This window comes from Nerophis ophidion, linkage group LG02 (assembly GCF_033978795.1).
Source record: "Nerophis ophidion isolate RoL-2023_Sa linkage group LG02, RoL_Noph_v1.0, whole genome shotgun sequence".
In the NCBI taxonomy this organism is placed as follows: Eukaryota; Metazoa; Chordata; class Actinopteri; order Syngnathiformes; family Syngnathidae; genus Nerophis; species Nerophis ophidion.
Genome location: NC_084612.1, coordinates 90932535 through 90954858, shown reverse-complemented (window position 1 = coordinate 90954858; position 22324 = coordinate 90932535). Strand labels below are relative to the sequence as shown.

The following is a 22324-nucleotide window of genomic DNA, read 5'->3' as shown; positions in this document are numbered from 1 at the left end:
AGTCTAGGTAACAATGTTATATTTATGTATTAATCTGTAATTTAAATGTACAAACAAATGTACAAATTTTTATTGATTCCGGCTCTAAATTGATTCATAATTTACCAATAGGTATTAAAAAATGTATAAATATTTATAAAACATGTTTTAAATACATTTTTAAAAAGACGTTTTAGGCCATTTCCACGCTTACCATGAATTGATTAACGTGGACCCCGACTTAAACAAGTTGAAAAACTTATTCGGGTGTTACCATTTAGTGGTCAATTGTACGGAATATGTACTGTACTGTGCAATCTACTAATAAAAGTATCAATCAATCAATCAATCAAAACTCGCTGCACGCATATTTCATACGTCAGCAACCAAAAGATAGTTCAACAGAAATAAATAAATAAATAATCACCATTTGACATACAAGGAACCAAAATTGTTTTCAACACAATAGACATAGCACACATAAACAAGTATACAAAGAACTCACAAGACTTGCAACAAGTAACCGAAATTATGTTTTCAAGACAATGAACTCACAAGACTTGCAACAAGCAAACAAAATTATGTTTTCAACACATTCCACTCAAGAGCAAACCAACATTACAAAGAGACAGAACAGGACTTCCGGCGCACCTTAAAAAGATGGGAAACAGAGTTCGACTGAAACATATTTAGTCTAAGGCTGGGGTCCAGACTGAGGCCGGGAAAAAAACCCTCAATAGACATAGCACACATAAACGAGTTACAAAGAACTCACAAAGACTTGCAACAAGTAACCGAAATTATGTTTTCAAGACAATGAAATCACAAGACTTGCAACAACTAAACAAAATTATGTTTTCAAGACAATGAACTCACAAGACTTGCAACAACTAAACAAAATTATGTTTTCAACACAGTCCACTCAAGAGTAGACAAACATTACAAAGAGACAGAACAGGACTTCCGGCGCACCTTAAAAAGATGGGAAACAGAGTTCGACTGAAACATATTCAGTCTAAGGCTGGACTCCCGGGTATGGGGGTCCAGACTGAGGCCGGGAAAAAACACCTCAATAGACATAGCACACATAAACGAGTTACAAAGAACTCTCAAGACTTGCAACAAGTAACCGAAATTACGTTTTCAAGACAATGAACTCACAAGACTTGCAACAAGCAAACAAAATTATGTTTTCAACACAGTCCACTCAAGAGCAAACCGACATTACAAAGAGACAGAACAGGACTTCCGGCGCCACTTAAAAAGATGGGAAACAGACTTGGACTGAAACATATTCAGTCTAAGGCTGGACTCCCGGGTATGGGGGTCCAGACTGAGGCCGGGAAAAAAACCCTCAATAGACATAGCACACATAAACACGTTACGAAGAACTCACAAGACTTGCAACAGGTAACCGAAATTACGTTTTCAAGACAATGAACTCACAAGACTTGCAACAAGCAAACAAAATTATGTTTTCAACACAGTCCACTCAAGAGCAGACAAACATTACAAAGAGACAGAACAGGACTTCCGGCGCCACTTAAAAAGATGGGAAACAGACTTGGACTGAAACATATTCAGTCTAAGGCTGGACTCCCGGGTATGGGGGTCCAGACTGAGGCCGGGAAAAAACCCCTCAATAGACATAGGACACACAAGTCAAGTCAAGTCCATAGTGGATCTAACATAATAGCGTGAGAGTCCAGTCCATAGTGGATCTAACATAATAGTGTGAGAGTCCAGTCCATAGTGAATCTAACATAATAGTGAGAGTCCAGTCCATAGAAGATCTAACATAATAGTGTGAGAGTCCAGTCCATAGTGGATCTAACATAATAGTGAGAGTCCAGTCCATAGTGGATCTAACATAATAGTGTGAGAGTCCAGTCCATAGTGGATCTAACATAATAGTGAGAGTCCAGTCCATAGTGGATCTAACATAATAGTGAGAGTCCAGTCCATAGTGGATCTAACATAATAGTGTGAGAGTCCAGTCCATAGTGGATCTAACATAATAGTGTGAGAGTCCAGTTCATAGTGGATCTAACATAATAGTGAGAATGTAGTCCATAGTGGATCTAACATAGTAGTGTGAGAGTCCAGTCCATAGTGGATCTAACATAATAGTGAGAGTCCAGTCCATAGTGGATCTAAAATAATAGTGAGAGTCCAGTCCATAGTGGATCTAACATAATAGTGAGAGTCCAGTCCATAGTGGATCTAACATAATAGTGAGAGTCCAGTCCATAGTGGATCTAACATAATAGTGAGAGTCCAGTCCATAGTGGATCCAACATAATAGTGAAAGTCCAGTCCATAGTGGATCTAACATAATAGTGTGAGAGTCCAGTCCATAGTGGATCCAACATAATAGTGAGAGTCCAGTCCATAGTGGATCTAACATAATAGTGAGAGTCCAGTCCATAGTGGATCTAACATAATAGTGTGAGAGTCCAGTCCATAGTGGATCTAACATAATAGTGAGAGTCCAGTCCATAGTGGATCTAACATAATAGTGAGAGTCCAGTCCATAGTGGATCTAACATAATAGCGCGAGAGTCCAGTCCATAGTGGATCCAACATAAATGTGGGAGTCCAGTCCATAGTGGATCTAACATAATAGTGTGAGAGTTCAGTCCATAGTGGATCTAACATAATAGTGAGAGTCCAGTCCATAGTGGATCTAACATAATAGCGTGAGAGTCCAGTCCATAGTGGATCTAACATAATAGTGAGAGTCCAGTCCATAGTGGATCTAACATAATAGCGTGAGAGTCCAGTCCATAGTGGATCTAACATAATAGTGAGAGTCCAGTCCATAGTGGATCTAACATAATAGTGAGAATCCAGGGGCCAGCAGGAGACCATCCGGAGCGGAGACAGGTCAGCAGCGCAGAGATGTCCCCAACCGATGCACAGACGAGCGGTCCTCCCTGGATCCCGACATTGGACAGCCAGCACTTCATCTGTGGCCACCGAACCTGTACCCCCACCCTTCCACAAAGGACAGTGGGGCAGAGCAGAAAAGAAACGTCAGATCAACTGGTCTAAAAAGGGGGGTGTATTTAAAGGCTAGAGTATACAAATTAATTTTAAGATGTGACTTAAATGCTTCTACTGAGGTAAACTGATTCATTAGTATCTTGGTACCGTACATCATACATCATCTTAAATACACGCACACACCTTTTTTACTGTGTCCGAGTTGAGTGTTGCAGTTGTGTGTTCACATGGTACACCACAAGCCGTGATGATCTCAAACAAATCGTTGAAAAAAAAAAACTTAAGGGCACAGAGTTTTTAGTATTTTTCCATTGGAAACCATAGAGATGGGGAAAACTTATTCCACTTCTCAAAAGTCTGGGTTCCGACTTGTGTGTGTAATGATGTGTTGTACCACACACACACACACACACACACACACACACACACACACACACACACACACACACACACACACACACACACACACACACACACACACACACACACACACACACACACAAACACACACACACACACACACACACACACACACATACACACACACACACACACACACACACACACACACACACACACACACACAGGTTAGCATTTGGAATGGGCACCAAGTTGTTGTTCAGAACATGTGGGGACCTCCCTTTCTACAGGTTGTGGAGGCATAAAATTTTTTGGGGGTAAAATGTCCACTGCCCAGTTAGCTCATACACGTCTTTAAATCTCTGGATTGATGAAGTAATGTGCTGATCAGACTTACTGGGGACCCTAAGGAAAAATAGTTAATATGGTTCATGGGAACCAAATGTAATTCATTTTGCATAATTCACATAAATTTGTTCGTGACTACTGAGGACCATTAAAAAAAAAAAGTATCTTCTGTGACATTACTGAAAACTGCTATTTAGCAGTAATGAAGTTGTCTGCCACTCCAACTACCATATACAAAAAGATGGAAAATTCTGAATGTGAATCATACTTTAAGGTAATAATGTTTTATAATCATGGTGTGTGAAAATGTCATCCTAAAGAACACTGAACCAGATTTTGTCTTGGGAAAAATATATAAGTTTTAACTAAGGATGGATATTATACAGAATCACAGTACTATTAATGATTACAACTTTTTAAATGATTAATATCATTTATAAAGGTTTCTGATTTTTCTTGTCCCCACACCGTCAGAGGTCCCCTAAAGGTGACTGTGTAAACAGAGCCATGTCCCCATTAAGTCAGCATTGCCAGAACACACACACACACACACACACACACACTGCAGGGCCGTGTCCACAGACTAAAAGGCGAAGGGGCATGTGTTCCTCCCTCCCCGGCGAGCTAATGAGGTCAGATTGTTTTTATTGCGCAATATCAAGCAGCTGTTCAAAGGACTGAGACACGGCTTCAAGCGCAGATCCTCTCCTAAATCTCCCAGCCGCTCGGCCAGGGAAGTAAGACTTTTCCCGAGTCGCAACGGCGCTCCAAAACACGTCGGGTTCTTTTTCTGTGTGTCATTTCTCTCCTGAGGAGTGAGATCACCGGCGGACCGGGCGGCTGCAGTCCACCCAGGGTTGTGCACATCGTGACTCAGTACTGCAAGAACTCCTGGAACTGAAAGGGAAGCAGGATGAGCACTAACCCGGTTTACTGCGTAACCTTTGAACCTGCGTAATTAACCTTTAACACATTTTTATAGCCTGAATACTAAACCTTGTTAACCTCAGGGGCAAACTTTTCCACTACAATGGCCCTCACAAATATAAACACTGACTTATAGGGGTGTCAAATAAAATATATGAACAATCCCGATACATTCTTAATCAATTAAAAAAAAATCAAAAATGCATTTAAAAATGATTATTATTTTTATTAATACGGTGGAAAAGGGGTTAGCGCATCTGCCTCACAATAGGAAGGTCCTGGGCAGTCTTGGGTTCAATCCCAGGCTGTGTGGAGTTTGCATGTTCTCCCCGTTACTGCATGGGTTCCCTCCGAGTAGATTAGATTAGATTAGATAGTACTTTATTTATTCCGTCAGGAGAGTTCCTTCAGGAAAATTACAATTTTCAGCACAATCCCATTCAAGATCTGACAAACATTACAGGGAGACAGAACAGGATCGCTGACAGATCTGCCAGCTTCTAGCGCCCCTTACAAAAATGATGAGATACAGGTAAACAAGGGGGGGGGTATGGGAGAAAAAAATTGAAGATTAAAATAACATTAAAAAAAATCGGTCTTAGCCTAGGCCCTGGAGTGGGGGTGCAGACTGAGGCCAAGGGAAAAAAAAAACAACAACTCATAGCCATAGTACACATCCCTCTTCCATGTGTGTAAGAGGGAAACATCAAACATCAAAGAACACAAAGGACATTAAAGACATTAAAGCAGCAGATACAAGCAGACACTTCTACATACAGCTATGAATAAAAAGTAAAAGAAACATATCCACTGTGGTGGCCTCTGTGGTGTTCCACGCCATCGTCTGCTGGGGAGGAGGGAGCATGGCCAGAGACAGGAGCAGACCCAACAAAGCAACCAAAACAGCCGACTCCACTCTCGGCCAATGTCCAGTCCGCATGGATGAGCGAGGATACGTCCAAGGTGACTGAGGTGTCCGACACCTGCTCACCCAGTCAAGACACCACGAAGCCTCTCCGTCCCAGCGCTCAGTGCTAGCTCCGCAGTCCTGTCCCCTCATCTGCATCTCCTCCAGTCCCTCCAAACAGACTCTGGTGTGGCAGACACCCAGCAGCTGGTCTCCATGGCCAAAAGGCTCCCGGGAGGCAGATCCAGAAGTCCACAAAAAAAGCACCACAGATGTTACGAAAGTGCCACCCCTTGTCACACAGTCCCAAAGGGTCCCGGACCAAAATGCCAAAAAATATAATAAGACATGAAAACAAGAAACACAAAAGTATGACACAAGAGCACAGAGCTCCTGCCTACAGCAGCCACGACAGCAGCGCCATCTTGGGATCTCAGGCTTCCTCCCACTCCCACCTTTATGCATTCATGCACAATGTTAAAACGTTTGGTGGACAAAATGAGACGGAAAAAGAAGTGGCATAAAACACGTCTTGGAAAGTCGGAGAAAGTTATACACGTAAACAAACCACGGCGAGTTCAAGGATCGGCAAAATCGGTAGGACAAAACAGCGCTCGCCAAATACCCGAATCAGTGAAGTGTGTTTAATATAAAGAGTGTGTTTTATAACAATTAGGGAGGTGTGTGTCATGTTTGTCCTCCTACAGCAGGGGGCGGGAACCTTTTTGGCTGAGAGAGCCATGAAAGCCAAATATTATATACCGGGCGGTATAGCTCGGTCGGTAGAGTGGCCGTGCCAGCAACGTGAGGGTTGCAGGTTCAATTCCCGCCTCCGCCATCCTAGTCACTGCCGTTGTGTCCTTGGGCAAGACACTTTACCCACCTGCTCCCAGTGCCACCCACACTGGTTTAAATGTAACTTAGATATTGGGTTTCACTATGTAAAGCGCTTTGAGTCACTAGAGAAAAGCGCTATATAAAATATAATTCACAATTATAAAATGTATTTCCGAGAGAGCCATATAATATTTTTTTAACACTGAATACAAATAAATGTGTGCATTTTTAAGTAAGACCAACATTTTAAGAATATAATAATGATCTTCTTTTTAATAACATTGTTATTCGGAAGCTAATGAATAAAATAGTTCTTACCATTAATGCGACTTCTTGAACAGGAACGGTAGAAAACGGATGGATGGATTGAAATGCATGAGAATGTTTTATATTTTGAACGTTATTTTTAACACTGTGATTACCAGCGGGATTATTCATTACTTATCGCTGTGTTTTTCAACCACCGTGCCGCGGCCGTGAGATACAGTCTGCTGTGTCGTGGGACAGATTATGTAACTTCACCTAATTGGGTTGATAATATTTTTTTGCAAAATTGTAACTATAATTCAAAAATGTGCTGTTATTGAGTGTCTAGAGCTCGGCAGAGTAAGCGTGTAGTACTCTTCCATATCAGTAGGTGGCAGTAGGTAGCTAATTGCTTTTGTAGATGTCGGGAACATGGTATGTCGTGATCACAATATGCGGGAGGCAGCATGTAGGTAAAAAGGTATCCAACACTCAAACTATAAATAAACAAAAGGCGAGTGCCGCTAAGAAAAGGCATTGAAGCAAAACAAAATTAAAACTGAACTGGCTGCAAAGTAAACAAAATCAGAATGCTGGACAACAGCAAAGACTTACAGTGTGCGGAGCAGACGGCGTCCACAAAGTACATCCGTACATGGCATGACAATCAACAATGTCCACACAAAGAAGGAGTGCGTCCGCACAACTTAAATAGTCTTGATTGTAAAAACAAAGGAGGTGCGATGAATAGCATTCAAGGAGGACTTGAAACTGCTACAGGAAAATACCAACAAAAAAGGAAAAGCCACCAAAATAGGAGCGCAAGTCACACGGAAAAACACAGAAAAAATTCAAAATAAGTTACGGCTTGACAGTACATAGAGACAAGAGCTATTAAGAGAACTATTTTTTTTCGTCAGTATCGGCTACTGAGTTTAATTTTTTTATGTTTTCTGCTGGTGGTGCGCCTCAGAATTTTTTCAATGAAAAAAGTGTGTTTTGGCTCTAAAAAGGTTGAAAAACGCTGACTTATCGTGTTAAGCAATGCCAGCTAAGATATATCCGAGAGCCAGATGCAGTCATCAAAAGAGCCACATCTGGCTCGCGAGCCATAGGTTCCCTACCCCTGTCCTACAGATACCATTTTAAAACAAAAATTATGTTTTTTTTCCCTTTATCATATATTTTTGAAAAAGCTCCAGAGAGCTACTAGGGCGGCGCTAAAAGGCTCGCCGACCCCCCGGCCTAGAATGTACACATTATTGTACCACAGACAAACAATAAGTGACTACTGCTTGTTCCATAATCAATAAAATAGTCAACAAAACCGGTCATGACTTTTGGTACAATTTACAAAAGTTTATATTTATATTACCAAATTATTGTGTATGCACCTTAGGGGATCTGCTCCAATTTTGTTGTTCTTTGAACCTATACTTTACAATAATGACAATAAAACTCTATTCCAGGGGTGTCAAACTCGTTTTAGACAGGGGGCCACGTGGAGAAAAATCTACTCCCAAGTGGGGCGGACTGGTAAAATCACGGCACGATAACTTTAAAACAAAGACAACTTCAGATTTCACAACAAAATTAGGCACAATAATGTGTTAATTCCACGACTGTATATATCGGTATCGGTTGATATCGAAAGATTTGGACAATATCGGATATCGGCAAAAAAAAAGACATTATCGGACATCTCTACTCGTTATTTATACTTTCTGAAAAAATAATGTGATAATAATCATCAGTCCACTCATTGGTGTTTATTCGGTTGAGGTGGGCGGGGTTCGGTGGTAGCGGGGGTGTATAATGTAGCCTGGAAGAGTTAGGGATGCATGGGATTTTGGGTATTTGTTCTGTTGTGTTTATGTTCTGTTAGAGTGCGGATGTTCTCCCGAAATGTGTTTGTCGTTCTTGTTTGGTGTGGGTTCACAGTGTGGCGCATATTAGTAAGAGTGTTAAAGTTGTTTATATCACAACCATTATTGTGATATAGACAATATATGGGAAAGAGATTAAAAAGAACAATCGTAATTTATTTTTTTCAACATGCCTCAAAACAGCAGATTGGAATTTGGGACATGCTCTCCCTGAGAGAGCATGAGGAGGTTGAGGTGGGCTAGGTTGGTAGAGGGGGTGTATATTGTAGCGTCCCGGAGGAGTCAGTGCTGCAAGGGGTTCTGGGTATTTCTTCTGTTGTGTTATGGTGTAGATGTTCTCCCGAAATGTGTTTATCATTGTAGTTTGGTGTGGTGCGTATTTGTAATAGTGTTAAGGTTGTTTATACGGCCACCCTCAGTGTGACCTGTATGGCTGTTGACCAAGTATGCGTTGCAGTCGATAATGTGTGCTATCAGGGGTCCCATGCTACATGTGAGCGGCCCTCACGCAGATAGCATAGCGCGACGATACGTTTTCGAGAACGTTAAAAGCATTGTCACAACGACACGACCTCAAAATATTTATGCGGGTGAAAACCGGAGAATGTTAGCCCAGGGATATTTCTGGGAAAGGCACTGAAATCCGGACAACCTCCCGGAAAAAATCTCGAAGGTCTTCAAGTATGCAGCTGAGCCACATCAGAGTGATCAAAGAGCCGCGGGTTGCCGACCCCTGCTCTAAAAAAAGATAAACAAAATTGCTATTGTGACATCTAGTGGACACATTCAGAACAGCCGTTTCTTTCATTCCAAAAATTTCGCCTCATTTTTATATTTAGCAAACTCATCCCATGGGCTGGATAAAACCTGTTTGACACCCCTGCTCTATTCTATTAAATTCTATACATTAAAGTCTTTTTCAAAGCATCAGTTTTGGGTTTAAGATGGGTGAGAGCACCTTTCGGGTCTAGCCTGGTACCATATGTGTCCGCGTGTTTTTTAGCGACGCGGTCCGTGGACAGCAACCCGGCCGGCCGCTGACCCCTCCTTTACCGCGTTTACACAGCTCGACCCGCTATCTTCTCAACAGCTGAGAAAAGAGCCCTCATCAACCACAATGGCTTCCTTCACTCTCAAAGTAAATGGATCAGGGCGGCCAAAGAGGGAGAGTGGATCAGCTGACCTCACTGTTAAAACCCTCTGTGCTCGGCGGGCCAATCAGGGCCCGGCTCCGTCAGGGATGAGCTAAGTGTTTATTTCTCCGGCAGGGCCGAGTCGGACGAAGGGCCCGAGTGCGTCCAGCTGGTCCCGACAGACGCCCGCGTCGCCTGCCACCTCCCCCGGCTGCGCACGCACACGCTGACGCAGAGCGTCGGGCCGGGCCGCCATCCGCCGACCCTCGCCCTCAGCGTGGAGCAGCTGCTGCATTTGACGTGTCATCTCCACGCCAAAGTGAGTCCCGCCCCCCTTTTTTATGAGCGTCGTTTGTCTTCCCTCGTTTCACAACCCCATGCTTGTTTTGCCCGAGCTTACTTATGCAATCCCTGATTGACTGCTGGAGAGCACATGTGTTTGTTTCCTCTGGAGAAACTTTTTTTCTTTTTCTTCCCCTTTCCGCAGAGAGTTTCTGTGCTGGATCTGCACTCCGACTCTCTGCACACAGCTGCCGAATGCCGCGAGGACATCGAGCCAGGGACGAGCTGCCCGCACGCTGAAACCGCCGAGGACTCGGAGGGATCTCGCGGGTACGGCGACGAGGAAAAGGACGACTGGAGCGTGTCCGTGAGCCCCCGAGAGCATGGCCCGGTGCCCCTTGAGGTTTGGGTGTGTCTGCAGTCTGGGAGAGATTATTGCCCATCGGCGGAGGGAAGGGAACGGCCTGTTACCGCACGCAGCTTGAGTGAGTGTGAGAGCGCAGGAGAAGGGGGGAGCCCGCCCGTGGGAGGCCTTCCACCGGGAGGGTGCGGTGAGCAGGAAACCGAACGGGAGGCCACAGAGGGAGAGGAGCAGGAAGAAGGAGAAGAAGACGACGAGACAACCGGTGGATGTTTAGTCATGGGCCAGTCCCGGTCCTCGCACGGCTCTGACGCTGAAGGCGACGAGCCTCACCAGGATGGCGAGGTGTTGACTCACGGCCACGGCCTTTCTTTAGACAACCAGGAAACCGACAGCGCAGGCTTGGCCCCCTTATCAGCAGAAGAGGACCTCCCAGCTCCGTCCGAGTCTGCCTGCGATGATGTCAGCGGGGAGTCAGATCTTCCACCCCTCTGTGAGGGGGAACCTCCGGTCGACGTACGCAGCTTGGAAGAAAACCAGGAAACAGCTGCTCGGGATTACCCCGCAGAGCAGGAGCAACAAAGCACAGGTCCGACCACTTCTATGGAGTTACTTGTCGCAGAAGCTCCCGAAGACGCGGCCGCAACGTCGGACTTTGCCGACGAAGCTGGTCAGGACAAGAGCGAGCAGGCCGATCTAGATTCCGGCCTCACCCCCGGCTTGTCCAGCGATGACGACGTCAGTTTCCAGTCGGTCGGAAGCTGCACGACGGACGTGTTCCACCCGACCGAGGAAAGCGTCCTCGTCGAGGAGCAGAAGTGGACCAACGCGGAGACGCCATGTGACAGCAGCACATTTTCTCCGCCGTCGGACGCGGAGCCGCCCGAGGTGGCTGCTGGCGACGGCCACCTCGGCCTCGGCTGTGCCTCCGAGCCCAAAGAAGAGCTCGGCAGCGTCTCCGAGCCCAAAGAAGAGATCGGCGGCGCCTCCGAGCCCAAAGAAGAGCTCTGCAGCGCCTCCGAGCCCCAAGAAGAGATCTGCAGCGCCTCCGAGCCCCAAGAAGAGATCTGTGGCGCCTCCGAGCCCCAAGAAGAGATTGGCGGCGCCTCCGATCCCCAAGAAGAGATCTGTGGCGCCTCCGAGCCCCAAGAAGAGATCGGCGGCGCCTCCGAGCCCCAAGAAGAGATCTGTGGCGCCTCCGAGCCCCAAGAAGAGATCGGCGGCGCCTCCGAGCCCCAAGAAGAGATCTGTAGCGCCTCCGAGCCCCAAGAAGAGATTGGCGGCGCCTCCGAGCCCCAAGAAGAGATTGGCGGCGCCTCCGAGCCCCAAGAAGAGATTGGCGGCGCCTCCGAGCCCCAAGAAGTGACGGGCGGCGCCTCCGAGCCCCAAGGAGAGATCTGCAGCGCCTCCGAGCCCCAAGGAGAGATTGGCGGCGCCTCCGAGCCCCAAGAAGAGATTGGCGGCGCCTCCGAGCCCCAAGAAGAGATCGGCGGCGCCTCCGAGCCCGAGGAAGCGCTTGGCGTCCAAACGGCTGAGGAACCAGAGCGACAAGGTGCCCAGGCAGAGCCTTCGGAGGAGGACCCGGCCCCGTTGGCGGAAGATGGAAACGGAAACAGTGCTGAGCAGAATGAAGGTGAGCACAAGACTGGCATCATGTGATTGGTAGGATTAGAAGCGTTTGTGTTTAGTTTTTAGAATTAAAGAAGGTACATTTTACAGGTTTCAAATGAAACTGTCCGTCCATCCATTTAATACCGCTTGAGGTCGCGGGGGGTCGCTGGCGCCAATCTCAGCTGCATTCGGGCGGTAGGCGGGGTACACCCTGGACAAGTCGCCAGCTCATCGCAGGAAATAAGAAGCAAAGCGTATTTAATCTGTTAGTGTCATTAACTTAATCTGTTAGTGTCATTAATTTACAACGGCATATTTTTTGTGTTGTTCCAGTTCCACAAAGTCCTAATTAAAATCACCAAGACGTCACCGTGGAGTTATTGAGTGTGTTTAGCTGACCGGAGAGCTATCTTCCGTAGCTTGCGGGTCCACGACGATGACCTCTGTTTTGTTTGATCAGCCGTTTTACTGCCCAGACACCGTTTGGAAACAATAGTTATGTAAATAACTCATTTCACAACATACGTACCTGCGGCTTATATATGGGCAAATCTGTTTTCAGGCCTCTGCTTATTGTACAAATAAATTAAATAAATGAATGAAATATACTTTACTATTACATATTATCTTTAACAAAGTTACTAACACTGTTATTTTGTCTTGTAAAGAGTATTCGAATGAATTACTTTACGTGCGTTACATCGCCGATATTGGGACATTTGGCGGAACGTGGCACGCTTCTTTTGACGTCAACATGACAGCATCGAAAGCCGACTTTTTATGTTTTACTAGTAAAAGCAACAAGCAGCACAGCGCTAAAATGAACTTGATATCAAATAGAAGGAGACAACATCACACAGCAAACAACACGCAACATGTAAGTACACACACACGCTACTATTTGGAGGGAATAATGAACAGCGAATCACTGATTGAAGTGACAAGACTTAGACTTTTTTTATTGTCATTCAAATTTGAACTTTACAGTACAGATTAGAACCAAATTTCGTTGCATTAGCTCTTGGTGTAGTACAGGATAAAAAATCAATAAGGTGCAGATATCAATAAATAGATTATTGTACGGATAAATATATTGCACTTTTGCATATGCATCCACGTTTATGGATGTATGTTATATTGTCTTTATAGTCCAGCCAGTTAATCCACTTTTGGGTGGAAACAAGCTTATAACAAGCTTCCAATCCTACAAATCCCCTATTTGTGGACAAGAAGACTACAGCCATGGAGGCACATTCAATCTCTTTATGGACCGGAGGGAAAGAGATTAAAAAGAACAATCGTCATTTATTTTTTTCAACATGCCTCAAAACAGCAGATTGGAATTTGGTACATGCTCTCCCTGAGAGAGCATGAGGAGGTTGAGTTGGGCTAGGTTGGTAGGGGGTGTGTATATTGTAGTGTCCCGGAAGAGTTAGTGCTGCAAGGGTTTCTGGGTATTTCTTCTGTTGTGTTATGGTGTGGATGTTCTCCCGAAATGTGTTTGTCATTCTTGTTTGGTGTGGCGCATATTTGTAACAGTGTTAAAGTTGTTTATACGGCCACCCTCAGTGTGACCTGTATGGCTGTTGATCAAGTATGCCTTGAAAAGCTGTAGGTATTTTGTGATTGTGCCGGCACGCAAAGGCAGTGCCTTTAAGGTTTATTTTCGCTCTGTACGTCTCCCTATGTCCGTATACCACTCCGTACAGCGGCGTTTTAAAAAAGTCAATATTTAGTGTTTTATCGATCATAGTTATTATTGTAAATCCCACATTCTTTATTTTCATGTACATTCTTGGTGTCTCATTCAGTAAAAAAATTTGAAATTCCATTGTGTTTTTTAAGCCGGTCCATCACAACGTTTTTAGCATTCAATCAGACATTATTGTGCGATTTTGTATTAGTGTTCCTAAAAATAGATAAACTGGTCCCCGGACACATTTTTGTTCTCTAAATTTGGCCCCCGAAGCAAAATAATTGCCCCGGCCTGCTCTAGTGGGTGACTTTTCAAATGATGCTATAAATTAGCAGTACTTTTTGTAGCAACACTTTTGCCGCACACTTGACATGTTACGGTTGTCTGTTCAACATCTTCCCGCTTGAAGCCAAACCACCGCCAGACGTGCTGTTTTTTGGGGAATTAATTCTTCTTCCTACATTTGTTACCAGATTTGCACCTTCTTTCTCTCGCACCACAGCTAACGTTACTTATCTGCTACTTCTCTGCTCGGCGAGGGCGTATAACGTTGCACGCGCGACGGCATGTGACGTACGTAAGAAGGTGCGCTTGTTTTACGTCTCTGTGATAAGGCGTGTAGTGTAATCCATACTCGAATATCACAATATAGTCATTTTCTATATCGCATAGATATAGAAAATGTTGAGTATATTCCATATATCGCCCAGCCCTAATGTGACTGTTTGTTGACTTTCTCTGTTGGTAAGTTTATTTGCATAGATTGGGTCAGAAAAATATATGCTATACTCAGTAAACTTAAATATAAAAGCAACATTAGTAATGGTCTCCACACTGTTAATCAATTGTACCGTAATCTTGTCAAGATTAAAGGCCTACTGAAAGCCACTACTACCGACCACGCAGTCTGATAGTTTATATATCAATGATGAAATATTAACATTGCAACACATGCCAATACGGCCGCTTTAGTTTACTAAATTGCAATTTAGTAAACTAATCCTGTGTGATGATGCGTGCGCGTGACGTCACAGATCGTAGAGGACATTTTGTTCTAGCATCGTTCCCAGCTATTAAGTCGTCTGTTTTCATCGCAAAATTCCACAGCATTCTGGACATCTGTGTTGCTGAATATTTTGCAATTTGTTCAATGAACAATGGAGACATCAAAGAAGAAAGCTGTAGGTGGGAAGCGGTGTATTGCATCGTTCCCAGCTATTAAGTCGTCTGTTTTCATCGCAAAATTCCACAGTATTCTGGATATCTGTGTTGCTGAATATTTTGCAATTTGTTCAATGAACAATGGAGACATCAAAGAAGAAAGCTGTAGGTGGGAAGCGGTGTATTGCATCGTTCCCAGCTATTAAGTCGTCTGTTTTCATCGCAAAATTCCACAGTATTCTGGATATCTGTGTTGCTGAATATTTTGCAATTTGTTCAATGAACAATGGAGACATCAAAGAAGAAAGCTGTAGGTGGGAAGCGGTGTATTGCGGCCAGCTTTAGCAACACAAACACAGCCGGTGTTTCATTGTTTACATTCCCGAAAGATGACGGTCAAGCGAACACGGTTGGATTGGACCACACACACAAAGTACAGTGTATTATGTGTATTAATAAAAAAACATTTTACCATTCTGTATTCCGAAGGCGATCTATGTCGTGTGCTACTCCAGCATCAATATGCGTCCTCCTGACCGTCACCGTCAGCGTCAGGTTCAAAGTAGTATGGCTCTATCTTTTGTTGCGGCATGGCGTAGTGGGTAGAGCGGCCGTGCCATAAAATCTGAGGGTTGCAGGTTCGCTTCCCACCTTGGGCAGGACACTTCACCCTTTGCCCCCGGTGCCGCTCACACCGGTGAATGAATGATGAATGAATGATTGGTGGTGGTGGTCGGAGGGGCCGTAGGTGCAAACTGGTGCCCACGCTTCCGTCAGTCTACCCCAGGGCAGCTGTGGCTACTGATGTAGCTTACCACCACCAGGTGTGAATGAGTGATGGGTTCCCACTTCTCTGTGGTAGAGTGGCCGTGCCAGCAACTTGAGGGTTGCAGGTTCGATTCCCGCTTGTGCCATCCTAGTTACTGCCGCTGTGTCCTTGGGCAAGACACTTGACCCACCTGCTCCCAGTGCCACCCACACTGCTTTAAATGTAACTTAGATATTGGGTGTCACTATGTAAAGCGCTTTGAGTCACTTGAGAAAAGCGCTATATAAATATAATTCACTTCACTTCACTAACAATAGAAAGCGCAATATAAATGATAAATAAATAAATGTGTTGTACTTGTATAGCGCTTTTCTACCTTCAAGGTACTCAAAGCGCTTTCACACTACTTCCACATTTACCCATTCACACACACATTCACACACTGATGGAGGGAGCTGCCATGCAAGGCGCCAACCAGCACCCATCAGGAGCAAGGGTGAAGTGTCTTGCTCAAGGACACAACGGACGTGACGAGGTTGGTACTTGGTGGGATTTGAACCAGGGACCCCTCAGGTTGCGCACGGCCACTCTACCACTGCGCCACGCCGTGGTAAATCTAATCCATTATTATTATTATTATTATTATTATTATTATTGTTGCGGTTGGGCCTGGCCGAGTGTTCCTGCCACCGCCACAGTGCCTCTCACAGCATTTTCCCTATCTGAATCGATCCCACTGCCCTCCTTTTTTTTTTTTTTCGTAGTCCTTCACTCTCACTTTCCTCATCCACGAATCTTTCATCCTCGCTCAAATTAATGGGGAAATCGTCGCTTTCTCGGTCCAAATCGCTCTCGCTGCTGGAGGCCATGATTGTAAACAATGTTCAGATGTGAGGAGCTCCACAACCCGTGACGTCACGCGCACATCGGTGCAGGCAAGGCTTTTTTTATCAGCACCAAAAGTTGTGAACTTTATCATCGATGTTCTCTAATAAATCCTTTCAGCAAAAATATGACAATATCGCGAAATGATCAAGTATGACACATAGAATGGACCTGCTATCCCCGTTTAAATAGGAAAATCGCATTTCAGTAGGCCTTTAAACTTGATCCATACCGCGGGCCGGACTGAAGGGGGCCGTAGTTTGGACACCCCTGCATTCGTAGCCATGGCATGAATGATGGAACCTAGATTTGAGGTCCAGCCTGCGCTAATGGGAGCCTCTTGTTGAAAAACAAAGGCGGGTTGTTACAGTAGATACTGCACATTGTCCAACTTGATTGAATGCCTTCTTGACCACATGATGTTTAATCAATGGAGCCGAGATAAAACAAAAAGAAAAAAGTGTGGCAAATGAAGACATAGATCACATGGCCGCAACAACAAAGTTGCTTTGGCCTAAGGCCGCCACATCAACTCCGCTGTGTATTTTCAGCAGGATAAAAACGTCTCACTTCACTTGTTATTGATTCCTCACTCTGCTAAGGCTTTGTCATGGCATTGACTCTGTTGTGTTGTGTTGTGTGCATTTCTCCAGAGGAGGAGGCCATCATGTCTGAACACGCCGGGACCGACGAAGCACTGAAAGGAGACGAGCCAGATTCTTCCACGGTAAGATCCTAAAGTCCCCGCAGTGGAGACAAAGCCCGATGTTTGTTATTATTATTATCATTATTGTGTTTACCATCACGAGTCACGGTTCACGCGACATCATGAAGATGCTCTAAACCAGGGGTCAGCAACCCGCGGTTCCCTGGACCCCTTTCAGAGATGTGTGAAAATGGAAAAAGATGAAGAATAAAATACCGTATTTCCTTGAATTGCCGCCGGGGCGCTAATTAATTTAAAACCTCTTCTCACTCCTGCGCTTACCAAAGGCATGCGGTAAAAGTAAGCATGCGCTAATTATTTAAAACCTCTTCTCACTCCGGCACTTACCATAGGCATGCAGTAAAAATTTGAGTGTGATGTAAGCTTGGACTTAAAATCCTACTGAATAGCTCTTAATCTTCTTCCTTTTGTGCGATTTCAAATTACCGGTATTGAAATCAGCCTCCTCAATTTTGAAAATGATGACAGGGGAAGTGTCACTCGTGACGTCACAAGTTTGACCAGGCGGTAATTCAAGGCAGGCACATACTATATGCCCTGCGGTATACCGTATTTCCTTGAATTGCCACCGGGGCGCTAATTAATTTAAAACCTCTTCTCACTCCGGCGCTTACCAAAGGCATGCGGTACAAGTAAGCATGCGCTAATTATTTTAAAACCTCTTCTCACTTACCAATGGCATGCAGTAAAAATTTGAGTGTGATGTAAGCTTGGACCTTAAATCCTACTGAATATCAATCAAGCAATCAATGTTTACTTATGTAGCCCTAAATCACTAGTGTCTCAAAGGGCTGCACAAACCACCACGACATCCTCGGTAGGCCCACATAAGGGCAAGGAAAACTCACACCCAGTGGGACGTCGGTGACAATGATGACTATGAGAACCTTAGAGAGGAGGAAAGCAATGGATGTCGAGCGGGTCTAACATGATACTGTGAAAGTTCAATCCATAATGGATCCAACACAGTCGCGAGAGTCCAGTCCAAAGCGGATCCAACACAGCAGCAAGAGTCCCGTTCACAGCGGAGCCAGCAGGAAACCATCCCAAGCGGAGATAACTTCTGGTCATGACAAACTCAGAATGGCCAAAGGTATAGATGTTTGTAAAGGTAAGAATGATTTAATAACAAAACACTGGTACAAAAACAGACGAAAAGAAACGCGTGGCGAAAGCACAGAAGCTAATGCTAACACTAGCACAGGATCAGGTAACAAGAAATCTAGTAAATACCAACGAAACAGTTGCATACCGCAAACAAGGGACCAAGACCGACTGACGGGACAAGGCAGGCTTAAATAAGGAAGTAATTAACAAAAACAGGTGTGCATCTGGAACCCGCAGCAGGTGAAATTAATATGTTACCATGGTGACCAAACTAACTCCCAAGGTACACAAACAACAAAGGGAGTCCAAACTAACATAAAATAACCGAACTAAACATGATCCAGACTACAGATCATGACACCCTGCGGCAATTCAAGGAAATACGATATACCGTATTTCCTTGAATTGCCGCCGGGGCGCTAAATAATTTTAAACCCCTTCTCACTACGGCGCTTACCAAAGGCATGCGGTAAATTTAGGCCTGCGCTTAAAAATTTGAGTGTGATGTAAGGATACCATCATGAAAAGCACATTTAATAAAAAAAAAACATTATTATGGTCTTACCTTTACTTATAAATGAAGTCCATGCGCCACTCAGTCTGATCAAAAGCATCGATAACTTGTTTATAGAAGTCTTCCTTATCTTTCTTTAGTTTTAAAAGTGTCTCTGTCTCGACGGAGATTTTCCTTTATTACCTCCTGCTTCGATTGAAAGTCTAGTTTAGAAAAATGTTTTATTTTAGATATGTAATCCTCCATGTTAAAAGTGCAAGCGAGAGGAAAAAATAAACGATCGCTGCTTGTTGTCACTTCTTCTGCAGCCGAGTAGTCGCAAGAAGGATCACTAGCGCCCTCTACCACCAGGAGGCGGGAGTCATTTAATGACTCATATTTGACACACGCAGCTACGGTATATTAATAAAACATAGCAGCTTACTGTTCTTTTTAGCATATTCAATAGCTTGGACCTTAAATCCTACTGAATAGCTCCTAATCTTCTTCCCTTTATGCAATTTCAAATGATTGAAATCGGCCTCCATTTTGAAAATGATGACAGGTGAAGTGTCACTCGTGACGTGAGGAGTTTGACCCGGTGGAAATTCTAGGCAAATGCTAATCAAATTGGGGAACGAGTTTGACCCGGCAGAAATTGTAGACATGCGCTAATAAAAATTATATTTTGCGAAACGAGTTTGACCCGGCTGTAATTCTAGGCAGGCGCATACTATATACCTGGCGGCAATTCAAGGAAATACGGTATTTTTTGTTTTAATATATTTTCTGTCGGAGAACAAACATGACACAAACTTTCCTAATTGTTAGAAATCCCACTGTGTATGTTATACATGCTTCACTGATGAGAGTATTTGGCAAGCACCGTTTTGTCCTACTAATTTCAGCGATCTTTGAACTCATCGTAGTTTGTTTGAATGTACAAATTTCTCAGATGCCTTTTCTGCCACTCAATCTTTGTCTTATTTTGTCCACCAAACATTTTATACTGTGCGTGAATGCTCGGGTTGTAACGGAAGGTGTATTCGTATTGAACCGTTTCGGTTCAGTTCGGAGGTGTACTGAACAAGTTTCCACACGGACATTTTAAGTAGCGTACCGCACGTTGTGTAAACAATGCACACCGAGGCACAACACACGACATACTAGCATGTCCTCTTTTGCGGGGCTGTCCGGGTGGAGTTTCTTAAATGCCTCAAATGTCCGGCATTTTGAGTTAGGGTTGCGTGTATTTTCAATGTACGTTCTGGGTTAGGAAGGGGTTGAAAACAAAACAAATTGTGCACGCAGCAGCATTCGTGAGGGAGGGGCAGAGACAAAGAGAGCAAGAGAGTTATGACAAACGCGCATGCGTCGCCAGGCTCTGCTTTTTACCCATAGATTTATCAGATTTTATTTTTTATTAGCTATAGCAGGGGTGTCAAAAGTGTGCCCCGGAGGCCATTTGCGGCCCACGGCTAATGTTTTAAAGGCCCACGGCACATTCTAAAAATACTACTGAAATAAACAAAAACATACCAAAAAGTGAAATAAAAAAGCTTAAAAGTTGCAACGGTGACTAATAAAACAAAGCTGTTTTTTTTTTCTTTCAAACTGTCATTGCTCAAAATATAATAGTGAATCAAAATCAATGTTATTATGAATTATTGACCTATCCAAAGTTCCCATTACTCCACATCAAATATTCCACTAAGAAAAATATTTTTGGTGGAAAATTTTGCAAATTTGGTAAATTAATAACTAAAAAATGTATATTTTGTTGTTTTCTTACTGTACTGAAAATGAACCGAACCGTGACTTCTTAACTGAGGTACGTACCAAACTGACATTTTTGTGTACCGTTACAACCCTAGTGAATGCACAAACGTGTGCTTTGTTGATGTTATTGACTTGTTGGAGTGCTAATCAGGCATATTTGATCGATCCATGACCACAATCTAATCGATGCTAACATGCTATTTAGGCGAGCTGGATGCACATATTGCATCTTTATGCCTCATTTCTAGCTATATTGGAGCTCAATTAATTTCCTTTACTTATGTCTTTTGTCTCATGACACATTATCCGTATGTAATATGGGCTACATTTCTCATAGTTGTGTGCGTGCCTCATTGTCCCAGACCACAGCAAACGTTACCCAGCTTGCAAAGATTGTAATAAATCCATTAGAAGAAGACAGGCGGCCGTTTCGTTTAACTTGGACACAAACATCTATACCTTTGGCCATTCTGAGTTAGTCATGACCAGAAGTTATCTCCGCTTGGGATGGTTTCCTGCTGGCTCCGCTGTGAACGGGACTCTCGCTGCTGTGTTGGATCCGCTTTGGACTGGACTCTCGCGACTGTGTTGGATCCATTATGGATTGAACTTTCACAGTATCATGTTAGACCCGCTCGACATCCATTGCTCTCCTCCTCTCCAAGGTTCTCATAGTCATTATTGTCACCGACGTCCCACTGGGTGTGAGTTTTCCTTGCCCTTATGTGGGCCTACCGAGGATGTCGTAGTGGTTTGTGCAGCCCTTTGAGACACTAGTGATTTAGGGCTATATAAGTAAACATTGATTGATTGATTGATCTCATGCTGTCAGAAGCCTCCATTTTATTTTTATTTTTTTCCAATGTTGCAAAATTGTGTAGAATAAAAGTTAAAATACAACATTTCTGTCAACGAAGCTTTGCGTCAGTACAGTAGGCTAATATAGCTAATTCAGACCTTCCTTATAAGGCAGGGGTGTCCAAGCTTTTTCCACTGGGGGCCGCACACTGAAAAATCAGAGCAAGCGGGGGCCATTTTCATAATTTTTATTTTTTTAAAAAAATAGAATATATTTATAAAAAAATATACATTTAGGCCTCCACTCAGTTATGATCCCGGGGACCCCAAAAGGTTTTGGTCCAAAAAAAAGTGTCATTATTCAGTACTATAAGTTTTATTACTATGCAAGTTTTAAATCTCTAGATCAACATTAGGAAAAAAAAGGGGAAAAAACACAAAATATGCAATATTTTCACCCAATAACTTTTTTAGGTGGAATATTTGAGGTTATATAATAATTGGAGCCTTAATTTTGGATTTTGATTCATTATTATTTTTCGAAACAAATCACACTAAAATAATTGGGGATCCAAAAGTGTCTTACTTATTAAAGTGTTAAAAAATAAATTATACATTTTTTTTACTGGTTACTTTTAGCACAATAATCTCAAGATCAACTTCAGCTTTATCCGTCAGTTTTAAGTGTTATTGTTGTTTATGTTTTGTTTGTTTGTTTTAGGCCCTTCTTTAAAAAAAAAACAGCTCAGTTTTTTATATGGCAAAACACAAAATATGCAATATTTTCCCTCCAAAATATCTCAAAGTGGAATATTTACTGTGACGTAATAGGTCAATAATTCAAAATGACATTGATTTTGATTCATTATTATTTTTTAAAGAAAGAAACAGCCTGCCTGGCAGCTTTGTGTTCATTTCCCCTTTTTGCTCATTTATATCACTTTTTATGTTTTTAATTATTTTCAATTGTATTCTTAAAATGTGCCGTGGGGCCGTTAAAAAATGACCCCCGGGCTGCACTTTGGA

The 22324-nt window shown here is 43.5% G+C and overlaps 1 protein-coding gene across 6 annotated transcripts in view; it reads left to right on the top strand.

The window, feature by feature from the left end:
• The window catches only part of LOC133548231 (A-kinase anchor protein 13), a 411300-nt gene that overhangs the window by 172994 nt on the left and 215982 nt on the right, over window positions 1–22324 (top strand). For all 6 annotated transcript variants that reach the window (XM_061893549.1, XM_061893546.1, XM_061893547.1 and 3 more), the window contains exons 7-9: window positions 9765–9948; window positions 10117–11905; window positions 17048–17121. In XM_061893549.1, the coding sequence (XP_061749533.1) occupies window positions 9765–9948; window positions 10117–11905; window positions 17048–17121 (2047 nt within the window). The remainder of the gene's footprint in view (window positions 1–9764; window positions 9949–10116; window positions 11906–17047; window positions 17122–22324) is intronic.